Source organism: Scyliorhinus canicula, chromosome 4 (assembly GCF_902713615.1).
Source record: "Scyliorhinus canicula chromosome 4, sScyCan1.1, whole genome shotgun sequence".
NCBI lineage: Eukaryota > Metazoa > Chordata > Chondrichthyes > Carcharhiniformes > Scyliorhinidae > Scyliorhinus > Scyliorhinus canicula.
In genome coordinates this window covers 12,823,904-12,836,976 of record NC_052149.1, presented here as the reverse complement: position 1 = coordinate 12,836,976, position 13,073 = coordinate 12,823,904, and the positions used below count along the sequence as shown (strand labels likewise).

The 13,073-nt window shown below is 46.8% G+C and overlaps 1 protein-coding gene across 2 annotated transcripts in view; it reads right to left on the bottom strand.

Moving 5' to 3' along the window:
- The window catches only part of LOC119964353 (vitellogenin-like), a 98,818-nt gene that overhangs the window by 26,912 nt on the left and 58,833 nt on the right, over window positions 1-13,073 (bottom strand). The window contains exons 20-25 of one of the 2 annotated variants that reach the window (XM_038793723.1): window positions 12,529-12,673; window positions 12,224-12,443; window positions 9,986-10,182; window positions 3,153-4,379; window positions 2,995-3,051; window positions 2,106-2,210 (exon numbers count right to left, since the gene is read on the bottom strand). In XM_038793723.1, the coding sequence (XP_038649651.1) occupies window positions 2,106-2,210; window positions 2,995-3,051; window positions 3,153-4,379; window positions 9,986-10,182; window positions 12,224-12,443; window positions 12,529-12,673 (1,951 nt within the window). The remainder of the gene's footprint in view (window positions 1-2,105; window positions 2,211-2,994; window positions 3,052-3,152; window positions 4,380-9,985; window positions 10,183-12,223; window positions 12,444-12,528; window positions 12,674-13,073) is intronic. The other variant, XM_038793724.1, reaches the window with a different exon arrangement.

Genomic DNA, 13,073 nt, shown 5'->3' with positions numbered 1-13,073 from the left:
GTATGTCCAGGATCTTCTGTTTCTATTTCACATAAAAGGTATATTAGGTCAGGCGTCCAAAAGCTTAGTCAAAGAGGTAAATTTGAAGGAGCGTCTGAATGGGAGGGAGGAAAGTGAAGATGTGGAGGGGCAAAGGAAGAGAATTCTACAGGTTAGGGGTCAGACATCTGAAGGCACCAATGGTGCAGTTGTGAAAATGCGGGGATGCGCGAGAAACCACGAGTGAAGGGGCGGATGGATCGTAGAGGGTTGTGGGACTGGAGGAGATTACAGAGATAGCAAGAGATGAGAGGCCATGGAAGGATCTGAAGGTTGGGGATTTTAAAATCTAGCCATTGCTGGGCCAAGAGCCAAGAAGCTGTGGGACACAGGAATGATGGTAAACGGGACTTGCTGCGAGTTAGGGCTTGGAGAGACAGGTTTTGGTTGTTCTCAAGTTTACAGAGAGTGCAAGGTGGGAGGATGGCCTGGAGAGCACAGTGTAAATATATTCTTAGGGGCAACGATTGATTCTATGATTCTATGATTACACGGTAGGTGTGCCTGTTATGTTTAATGAATGCCCAAATAGTGTTCAGCAGATGCAGAATATTGGTATGAGAAATGGAGAGCTCAAACTTCATATCCTGGGATGTTTGACTGGTGTGGATTAACTCCCAGGGTAAATACATCTTCACTCAGGGTTTATACTGGGATTCAGATGTGGAAAAGGATTCTTAAATTGTATTGTCCTGTGGTAGACTAATCCAATACTTACCATTTGTCACAGATACATTCATTCAAATGTGATTTTCCCAGTATGCACAACGGCTATCATGGGGTCACGTTATGACAGTTCTCCGCTGTATGCTTATGGTGTCCCAACAGGGCACAAGGAGGCCATTTGACCCATCAATTCTCCACCGACCCTCTGAAAGTGTATTCTACCCAGGCCCACTCCCCTGCCCCATCCCTGTAACCCGCCTAACCTTTGGACACAAAGGGGTCAATTTATCATGGCCAATCCACCTAACCTGCACATCTTTGGACTGTGGGAGGAAACCGGAGCACCTGGAGAAACCCACACAGATACAGGGCGAACATGCAGACTCCACACAGACAGTGCCCCGAGGCCGGAATTGAATCCGGGTCCCTGGTGCTGTGAGGCAGCAGTGCTAACCACAGTGCCACCGTGCCGCCCCATATTTGCTATTGGAGAGCAGTTGCTTTGTACAAATTGTAATACCACACTGTTTGGAAGGAATTAGAAAGGTTTAAGTTCACAATAGATAATTACATTTTAAAGAAATGCGATAATCACATTTCTAATTTTTCTCATTGCACCTGAATGAGTTAATATTTACCTCTGTTGGAATACCTAGATACACTCAAGGGGAAGTTAGGTAAGTGTATGAGGGTGAAAGGAAGTGAAGGATGTGTTGATCGGGTTAGTTGGTGTAAGATGGGAGGAGACCCGGGTAGAGCATTAACATTGGCATTGTTCTGTTGGGCCAAATGGAATTCTGTGTTTATCTTGTATCCAGTGCACCTTGTTGAGTTGCAAATTGGTGAGCAATCACAGCTGTTTCTTCTCAAAATAAATGGAGGGATGAAGGCTTCATACATGACAACTTTGAAATTCGTGCTGATGTAATGGATAATGTGCTTTTTTCGGCTGGTATATACGATTGCTCGCTGTAGTTGAGTGTCCAGTGACAATCTCGTCAAGACCCCATGTCATGTCACGGTGGTCATTTGGTTGAAGGTCTGGATGGTGCCCACCATGCGTGACGCTTCTCTCTGGTTGGCATGGAGCCTCAGTAAACATGAGCCAGGGTATCGGTGACTCATTCACACTTGCAACAAAGTTCTGATGGGCCGAATGGCCTCCTTCTGCACTGTAAATTCTATGATAAGCAGGAAGAGGAACTTTACCTCAATTCCGTTCTCTCCTATTCAGCACAGCGACATTGAGCTTAACTGCTACCTGCCAGAGATCATTTAAGCTGAGCCCAGAGATGTGGACAGCCCACTGTTACACTGAATGCTTAACTTCCCCACAAGCCATTGGCCAAGTCTCCACGAATTCCTAGGTTGACCTGATTAATCATTTAGTTGTGATGTACCTGCTGTGAAGAAGATGAAGACGAAGATGAGCTGGAGAAACTAATTCCGGACCTCGAACTGGATTCAGACGATGACTCATAGCTTAATCGACCTTTGTTTTCTGACTGAAATTGAAGATCACCTGCATTAACGAAATCTAGAAACTTCCTGAAACAACTTACATGCATTTTAATTTCACAGTCAGAGAAGTACAGTTATAGAAGAGGGATAAATGTGTGTTCAGATGGTTTTGTTTTACATGGTCCTGGGATTTTTACATCTACCTCACCAAGCATTCCCCTATGGGTTGATTTCTCACCTGAAAGACTGCACCATTGACTCTCCAGATCCTGCAATGTCAGCCTATAGATATCTACCAGGAAATTCCTAATTACAGCTCCTGGGTCTCTCACAATTATTTTGTGGATCGTGGGGTGGAAACCCAGGAAAACAGGATTTCAGGCGCCGAAAATTGATGCAGGATGTTGGATGTAGATCCATAAAAGTGGAACCAATTGGTCCCACTGAGCTGGAAGGATCTTCGAGGAGGATGGTGTGGTCAGATGTGTTACAGACCGCAGAAGAGGTCAAGGTAGACAACCTGTAAGCAGTGTCATGTGTTGTACTCCATCCATCGAAACGGATAGACGGGTCTTTGTTAAAACATGTCTTAAATATTTGAACATTTGGGCAAGGTGGCACTGCCTGACTACTGCACCGATGTGCCAACTTAGATAATGGGCTCAAGTCCTGAAGTGGGGCTTGAAAGGAACAACTGACTGGTTCAGAGGCCAGCGTGCTACCAGACAGGCAAGCTAAAAATAACTTTTCAGTATAACACATTAAATGTTCCTCCATATTAAACCACATATGATACACATTCTGTTGGAGAGCCAAGAGCTACCATACCAGGCTACTTTCAGATGGCTTGAAACGAAGCTGGAAGATGTTTGGATTGGCTCCTTCCTATAATAATACACAAAGAAAGAGTATTGTTTAAAATATTTTGTTACAACCAAAGTGTTGTGGTTAAAGGAAGGCTAGTGAATGGCACTGGCTGGTTTTACCTGTTCTGCTGATTTTGAGTTGAAGATCCAGGTACTGCGGTCAGTTTCATATCGATGAATAGTGGTTGAACGTGATTTGGTATACTCGTGGATACATTTACCATTTTTACATGTTCTGGTGCTGGTGCGACGCTTTGTGGATGGCTCTATGTTTACCATCCTGTGGTGCCAAGACATGGAACTACTGGAAGCTTCAACTCTTGATGAAGAGCCAGATCTCTGTTGCCCAGAGTGTTGGCTGCGCCGATGTTTTGGCTGCCGTGACGATGAGCGGCTGGAGCTAGATTCACTCGAAGATGATGAGCTTGATGTTTCATGCTCAGCACTTACACCGTACCTTGCACGCGACTGGGCCGAGGACGAAATGGACCTGGATCGGCCAACGGAGGTAGTTGAAGGCAAGGTGGCATTTCTGATCGAGGGCCTGTGGGCAGGTTTGCCGGGGTGTTTGTTCCTGCAGTTGCTGTCATTACACTTTTCGCCTCTGCTGCGGAGATGAGATGACTGAGCGGTTCCTTTCTTGCGCCTTGGTTGAGCTGAAGATGAACTGCTGGAGAATCGATAGTTACTGACTTTCCTTGATGATCCTTCACGGTAACGTGCACCACCCTCTTCCCTTGATTGTGCTGGTGGTGAACTAGAGGAGATCGAATGATGAGACTTTGGCCTTAACCTTCTGTTCTGAGGATGTGAACCATCCTCTTCCCTTAATTGTGCTGATGATGAGCTAGAGGAGATCGAATGACGAGTCTTTGTTCTTAACCTTCTATTCTGAGGATGCGAACCATCCTCTTCCCTTAATTGTGCTGATGATGAGCTAGAGGAGATCGAATGACGAGTCTTTGTTCTTAACCTTCTATTCTGAGGATGCGAACTATAGTTTTCCCTTAATTGTGCTGATGATGAACTAGAGGAGATCGAATGATGAGTCATTGACTTCGACAACCCTTGCTGAGGACGCCTATAACGTTCACCCTTTGATTGAGTTGAAGATAACAACCGTGATGACGTAGATTGCTCTTGCTTCTTACGCTCTTCCTGCTGATACTTGTGGACATTCCAACGCCCAGCGTCTCTGGCCTCTGATATTGTAGTGCTTCTGCCCTGATGTGTTGAGCGCTGTTTCTTATTTCCATTTGATTCTCTCGTGATACCCGCTGACCTTCTGCCCGATGCCTGGGAACTTGATGTCGAGCTGCCCATGGTATATCTGTGTTCTTGTCTATCCTGTTGACAAGGAGACTCGTTTGTGAAAAGTATTTCAGGTAGAAAAATAAATAAAATAACGTTCCCAATGACAAAGACAAAAATCTCTTTGTAGCTCCATAAATGTGAGCTCATCCAGAAGCCCTGCTGCACATATCCTAACTCACAACTCAGCCACCATCGAAACGTATAAGATCCTGAGGGGTACTGACAATAATAATAACTTTTATTAGTGTCACAAGTAGGCTTACATTAACACTGCAATGAAGATACTGTGAAAATCCCCTAGTCGCCACATTCCGGTGCCTGTTCGGGTACACAGAGGGAGAATTCAGAATGTCCAATTCACCCAACAGCACGTCTTTCGGGACCTGTGGGAGGAAACCGGAGCACCCGGAGGAAACCCACGCAGACACGGGGAGAACGTGCAGACTCCTCACAGGCAGTGACCCAAGCCGGGAATCGAACGCGGGTCCCTGGCGCTGTTGACCAACAGTGCTAACCACTGTGCTACCATGCTGCTGACGGGGTGGATGTGGGGAGGACGTCTCTTCTAGTGGGAGAATCTAGAACTAGGGGGTCACTGTTTAAAAATGAGGGGTTGCCCCTTTTAAGACAGAGAGGAGGTGAAATCCTTTCTCTCAGAGGATCGCGGGTCTCTGGAATTGTTTTTCTGAAAAGCTGGTGGAAGCAGAGTCTTTGAATATTTTGAAGGTGGATAGATTCTTGGTAAACAAAGGGGTGAAAGTTTAATGTGAGTAGGTGGGATGCACATTTAAGATCACTATCAGATCATCACGCTCTCATGAAATGGCGGAGCAGGCTCAAGGGGCCGAATGGCCTACTCCTGCTCCGATGTTCATGTGTATTTCTTTCTTCACAGACGCTCAGCAATCTGTTGCTTTTTCTGGTATTTCCGTTTATTTTTTAACAGGTGTCAGCAAATCTTGTATCGAACTCCCAGCACATCAAGTCCTTATGGTCTGAAGTGGTGACATTTGCTGGTCGGCAGTTGCAGCTGAGCGGGTGCTCGTCAGTGAACATGCGGATTCCTCTAGACAATGTGAATGGACACAGAATGCTGAGGTACATCTTGTGCTGGCGACAATCGTGCAGTGATAATGTTGCAAACTCAGGAGCACAGTGGTCTGAATAATGATCCGGAGGCACAAACTCGAACCATGACGGAGCAGTTAAATAAGCATAAATCCAGATAGACCACCTGAGACCACAAGCACGAAAGGCTCACCTCGCCGTGTCGACCCTGCAAAGCCCTCTTCCCCAACAACTGGGGATTTGTTCCAAACTTTGGAGTGTTGTCCCACAGACTAGTCAAGTGACAGACTGACATAGTCATATAGACTGAATCACAACTCACAGCCAATGTTCTTGATTCCTCCACCAACATTAGAATGATCGTTCTCCCCGTGCCTGTGATTCATTAGAATCATTAGCACTGAAAAGGCCCTTCGGTCCATTGAGTCTGTCCCTGTCAAAAACAAGCACCGAACTAACCGAACCGAAATGACTTTGAGAAGGTGGTGGTGAGCTGCCTTCTTGAGCCGCTGCAGTCCATGAGGTGTAGGTGCATCCACAATGCTGTTAGGGAGAGAGTCCTAGGATTTTGATCCAGCGGCAGTGCAGGAACGGCGATATATTTCCAAGTTAATGGTGAGTGGCTTGAAGGGGAACTTGCAGGTAGTGGATTTCCGTGTGTCTGTTGCCCTTGTCCCTCCAGATGGTAATGATTGTAGGTTTGAAAGATGCTGCTCAAGGAGCCTTGGTGAGTTGCTGCTGTGTGTCTTGTGGTGCGTCGGTGGTGGAGGCAGTCAATGTTTATGGATGGGGTGTCAATCAAGCGGGCTGCTTTTTCCTGCCACTCATCCATGTTGAACCACAGTGGAAGCACTGAAGGTAGGAAGGAGACTCACTGTACTCACTGCGTGGAGATGATAATGCCCATCACCCAGGAATAGCTTCTTAGCATCATTACTGACTGAAGTATATATCTGCTAGACAGGGCCTCCAGCAGGGGATGCGAGAAACCAACTTGACCTTGTGCTCACCAAACTACATCCCGACTCCAGAGTTCAGCTGATGTTGGGACGAATGGAAAATTTGATTTCATGTTAACAAAGCATGACACATTAACCCGTAACTTCCTCAGTGCGGCACTCAGCAGCAGATTCCCACACGGCAGCGGCCTACCTGTGCTTAACCATAAAATAGAACCTTAGAATTCCGACAGTGCGGAAGAAAGTCATTCGGCTTATCGAGTCTGCACAGACCCTCTGAAAGACCACTCTACCTAGGCCCACTCCCCCGCCCTATCCCTGTAACCTGCATAACCCCACCTAATCTGCACACTAAGGGGCAATTTAGCATGGCTAATCCACCTAACCTGCACATCTCTGGACTGTGGGAGGAAACTAGAGCATCCGGAGGAAACCCACGCCGACACGGGGAGAACGTGCAGACTCCGCAGACAGTCACCCGAGGCCCGGATTGAACCCGGATCCCTGGCGCTGTGAGGCAGCAGTGCTAATCACCGTGCCACCATGTCCTGACCGACCTTAGGCCGGGTACAACTGAAGAAGCGAAATGCGTCCACGGGTCCAGCGGAGAATTGCAAAAGGAGTGGAGTGAATGAGGGCGCGCCCCCTTTATACAACACCAGCTGCCTGACAGAGTGGGCGGCGGTGGGAGGGGGGGGGCAGAGGGGTCTTGGGGGGGGGGGGTGTGCGAAGCCAAGGCTCGGCCTGGGTGTTTAAACAGTTACTCTGAAGTTAGAAGTGTTTTGTTCCCGTCAAACTCTTTCAGTGTAACTGTCAGTGTAAAGCTGACAACCACCTTAAATTAGTGATTTTAATTGCTTCTTTCAGATGGTTCCCAGCCCGGTGTAATTATCCAGAGGACGGTAGCACCTCCGGGCAATTGCCGGGGAAACCCTTATGTGGGAATTTCCTGGAGGGATTCCCCTGCGCACCATTGTGGTTTCCACCATTGTGGATGGGGGTGGGGTAGGGGTTCGGGCTGATTTGTGGTGCGGGGATGGGGGTGTGGTAGGCTTGGAAAGTCTCTACCATCGTGGCCCTGGTGGGGCGGGTAACGTTGCCCACTTGGACCACCACAACGCCCACCACATTGCCCACCACCCACGCCCACGATTGCTGAGATCACAAGTCAACCCCCCCACATGATTCCCGGCGGCAGCCACTGGCGTGCGGCATGGAACTCGTTCATGCCGTGAACGAGGTGTCGGAGCGTGGCGTTCTGGTCAGCGTCCGCCGCCGGTCCCAATTTTATCCTGATGCCCGATTCTCCCTCCCATTGGGGAACGCATTCTGGGCGTCCTGGGGATGGAGAATCCTGTCCAAAATCCCCAAGCTCAATCTTTAATGAAAGAGAGCAGCAGAAACCAATCAATCGTCAGGAGGTCACCATCCTTCTCCCATTGTGTAGCAATGGCTTTGAAATTCAAATCATGTTGAGTGGATAATAGAATGATCATGCGGTCACCTTACTAAAACTGTTTTCAAGAGTATTAAGCCAAGAATCAGGGAGAAACCAGTCAGTTTGAAAATCACAAAACAGGAAACAACAGCAGCATAGGCAGCAACATCTATGGACAAGAAAATAAGGCATTTATGCCTTAAAAACATTGTAAAATCTCCCAACTGTTCCTTTTCAAATCTAACATTATAGGAACTTGACCCTCCGGTAAGAAGCCTATAAGTAACTAACATCGTGACCTCCTGAAAATCATCTTTTCAAGGAAATCCTGCAATAATCTTGATTTTCCACTCTAGCTAGTGAATCCACCTGGACTGCCGCACGGGGGTGAAAATGCCTTCTTCCCCGGGCCTGCAATGCATGCTTTTCCTAATTCAAAGTATTTTGAATGATTCTTTAGTTTACAACTTGTAAAAATGCACTTTTCTCTTTAACTGTATTTTTCCACGTGTGTGTATGCGTGTGCGTGCATGTGTGTTACCTGACGCGTGAACGTGTGAATAAAAAAAATTCTCTTTGTTTAAACCCATGAAAATCTGCTGCTGGTTAATTAAACTGACAAGAACTCAGAGGTTAAGAAATATACACATCTTCCTTTTCAAAAACTCACTTATTATGGACAGCAAGGAATTAGGGAAAAATGGAATTGGGGTTTCAGTTGGTCCATCACCTCTGAATAATACTTGTAAATAAGGCCACCCTTATAGCCAAGGGACTTGCGTTATCATCAAGCTCTCTTGACCAGAACAATGGATTCAATTTCAATCCACATGTTTTTATTTCCTCGCGATGCTTTGAATTGCCCACGTGTCTAAAATCCATTGTCCAATTTACATTTAAATCGGGTAGCAAATGCTTAAAAATAGAAGGGTTTTAGTTTGCCGTGAGGGGCCTCACGGTAGCATGGTGGTTAGCATCAATGCTTCACAGCTCCAGGGTCCCAGGTTCGATTCCCAGCTGGGTCACTGTCTGTGTGGAGTCTGCACGTCCTCCCCGTGTGTGCGTGGGTTTCCTCCGGGTGCTCCGGTTTCCTCCCACAGTCCAAAGATGTGCGGGTTAGGTGGATTGGCCATGCTAAAATTTCCCGTAGTGTAAGGTTAATGGGGGGATTGTTGGGTTACGGGTATACGGGTTACGTGGATTTAAGTAGGGTGATCTTTGCTCGGCACAACATCGAGGGCCGAAGGGCCTGTTCTGTGCTGTACTGTTCTATGTTCTATGATAAAAGTGCGATTACTCAAGGTTTTTGCTTCAGCATCTGAGCAGTCTGTAAACACAACCACTCTTTACTGCTGATCTATGTCACTGCGGCCATGTAGAACAGCAGACTGCCTGTCAATATGTTTATCTCAACAGCGTGAATATATACCTGTTACCTTCCTGTAAAGGCCGCTAAGGTCCTGATGATTCAATTAGAGGACCACAGTCTCTGTCAGTGGATCTGCTGGTTAAGCCAGAGAAGAATTGGAGAATCTTAGATCGGATCTTCGCATTGCGCTATGCAAGTTAGGGCGTTCAGCAAAACACTAACTACCTTCAGGACGCAACCTGAGCCACGGAGAAAAGATTATCTCGGGTCGTCACGCCTGATTACTGTTAGATGATCCCCGCTGCATTGTGCGGGCCTCAGAATGGAATTGGGCTCAGTGTTGGTCTTTCCCTGAGGAGGTTTAGCTGTGGAGTGTCAAATAACCTTCAGGTCCTCACAAGATAGGCCCCCTTGTTAAGAATGTGAGGTAATGGGGGGCACGACTACCACTGTAAGACATCCCATGGAGCAGGGACGGGAGTGGGGAAGGAAGACAAACAAGATCTCATCTGAGAGACAGCAACTCCTGGAAAGTAGCATTCCCTCCGGACTGCTCCGTCTAATCATGAATACATTTCTCGAGCATCAATTTTGACTTCGGGCAAGAGTACAAAATGTGTGCTGTTGGCTCAGCGGCCCTTTAAACTCTTCTCTTGATTTTCATCGCCGCAAAGTCAAAGTTACCAATTTGCATTGAGGATTAATCCATGACCTTCATCGGCAAGAGTGCAAAAATAGGGCAACAGTTTTTAGATGCAGAGGGAGGGAGGAAAGGGCTGTGACCCCAATGTAGAAGAACATTTACCTGATGCCGAGCATTTCCAGAAAAGATTTTCTTCAATTTCAGAAGGGCTAATTTGCCGTCGGGCGGTGTGGGTTCTGGGAAAGCTGAGTCACTCCCATTACTCTTCCTCATCAAGTGACGAACACCGGCAATGATTTGGTCGCCTCTGTGCAACTGCAATTCGACTTGCAACTTTTTGATTGCAATCGATGTGGTAACTACAAATATATATAAAAAAACCTCATTAATTTTGCTAAGTATGTACATCCTCATCTCAAAGTGAAAAGAACCAAACTTTCCTATCCAGCATTGCTACAGTTCTATTATCACCTTTTGTCTCGCTTGGCTCTACTTGATGGTCATGCATCTATGGTAATATAACACTGGAGGTGGTCCTAATCTGATTCTTTCCTATAATAGGTCATTCAGGGCCTAAGGCTTGCCGCCTTCTTGACCTGCTGCAGTCCATGTGGTGTAGGTACACCCACAGTGCTGTTTGGGAGACGTCCCATAACATTAATGAGCTGGGCACTGCCCTAATTAGATGAGAGTGGGACTGCTGCCTCCTTCAGGAAGTCCCATGCTAGAGAGCTGTCAGCCAGTGGATTGGCAGGCAGCCTTGTACTGCCAACAGTGCCAGAAGACAGTAGTGGCCACTGCTGGGATTGCATGCAGTCCCTGAGAAGAAGGGAAGATGGATATCAGACTTGGGTAAGTCACAGTATTTTGGGCTGGCATGGCTGGGAGACATCCAATGAAAGGGGTGGAGGGGGGTAGACTGGGGGTCAGTTTAGAGAGGCCAGAGTAGGGGATGTATCATCTTCAAGATGGTGCCTCCGGAATTGGCACAGACTCCCAGTGCGTGAATATTAAGCTCATTTTCTGTTGTGCAATGTATAACAAGCTTTCCCCCATGTTCCACTGAGTCTGTCCAGTGAGAAGATAAGCCACATAGATTGGAAAATCACAGGAACTATTATCAGTCTATGCTGGGATAGCAATAACCATTGGGGAATGGAGGGATGGGGTGGGGGGGGGGGGGGGGGGGGGGGGGGTGAAATCAGCTCTGGTTCCAGCCCCCTTCATTACTTTTAATATCATTTGTGGTGGGAAGGACACAAGTTGGGCGAGATGAGAATGATTCAGTGAAAGGAACTTATCTGACCTTCAAACTGCCCAAGGTAGACAGAGAGCTGGGACCCAGGATGGGTTGGGAAATGTTACTTTTATTAAAATATCATTGCTGTGCAATAGATTTGCATCAGATCTACCACTTTAGAAAAACATCACGTAAAGCGTTTTCAACTCTGCGGACCCTGTCACTGACAGAAGGAGCGGTTCAGCTTTGCACAGCTCCCAACGGCCCCTGTGAAAATCTCACGATGTTAGGAGGTGGGATCTTAACGAGCTCCTTAATTACTCACTTAACGATGCGGGCAACATCGCTTTTTCACCCTCTAACCGTCCCGTATGGTCTGATCTTATGGACTGAACTAATCTTGCTACGCATCTTCTCTACAGTTTTAGCACTTGGAATAGATACGATAGATGCGGGCAGGTTGTTTCCACTGGCGGGTGAAAGTAGATTTAGGGGGCATAGCCTCAAAATAATGGGAAGTAGGTTTAGGACTGAGCTTAGGAGGAACTTCTTCGTCCAAAGGGTTGTGAATCTATGGAATTCCCTGCCCAGTTAAACAGTTGAGGCTCCTTCATTAAATGTTTTCAAGGTAAAGATAGGTAGTTTTTTGAAGACTAAAGGAATAAAAGGTTATGGTGTTCGGGCGGGAAAGTGGAGCTGAGTCCACAAAAGATCAGCCATGATCTCATTGAATGGCAGAGCAGGCTCGAAGGGCCAGATGGCCTACTCCTGCTCCTAGTTCTTCTGTTCTTATATAACGTATACTTCACCCGCTGTCAATGTTTATGTATTCTCATTATGTGTTCTCATGTATTTATCGTATGTTCTATGTGTTCAGGTGTGGAATGACCTGCATGGACTGTATGCTGAACAATACTTTTTACTGTACCTCGGTACACATGACAATAAATCTAAATCTAATCTATGCGGAAACCGATGGAATCGAGAAAGGAGGAGGCAGGCTGGCTTGGAGGCCTTTTGTTGGGTTGCCTAATTCCACGCCAACCTGATTCGGTGCACACAGATCTGCCCCCAAGTTGCCATGAAGGGCTTCAGGATGACCTGAATAGGCGAAAGAGTTTTTTTAAATACAAGCTGTTTTCTTTTATCAGTGCCTTTACCTGGTTTGATTGTGACTTCAATCGATTTATCTCCAACCATTTTGTACAGTGGGGAGTCAGTGGTGAAGGCGGTGTTTTCGATACTTGTCTTGTAACAAACCTCGACTCCGAATGTGTTGGAGCTTGTACAAGCCTGGTGGACTGTTGGGCTTGGGACGTCTGGTGTATCTTGAGCAGAGCACACAGATCCCCGTGGTATAGCAAGAGGCAACACTTTCTCCTGTAATACAACCATCATTTAACAGAGAAGCAGACCACAGCCAAGGTAGAGGAGAAAGCAACTCGGAGGGGGTTATTTTTTTTACCATCGCATCTTGCTGATCCAAAGTTGAATTCTTCACTAGACTCAATTCACTGTTCATTAATCGAAACTCTTCTCTCGATAGCAGTGGAGTGACTTTCTCTGCAGCCAAATCTTCAATATTTCTTGCAAACGCAAATGCCCGAGACCTGTATAGACACAAAAACAGAAGTAAAGACCAATGGGATCATTGAGCTCTCGCCATCACGGGTCCTGGGCTGTTTAGCACACTGGACTAAATCGCTGGCTTTGAAAGTATACCAAGACAGGCCAGCAGCACGGTTCGATTCCCGTAACAGCCTCCCCGAACAGGCGCCGGAATGAGGCGACTAGGGGCTTTTCACAGTAACTTCATTGAAGCCTACTCGTGACAATAAGCAATTTTCATTTCATTTTTTTCATTTTCATGTGCTAACCTCCTATCTGCAAGCAGTGGCTCAGTGGTCACTTTGGTAATGAGGCGTCTGAATCCAAAGTCAGTGTGTTCATGATCTCACTACAGAGATTTGAGCCCTTCTTGCACAGTGCTGTGGGAGTGTCTGCACTGGC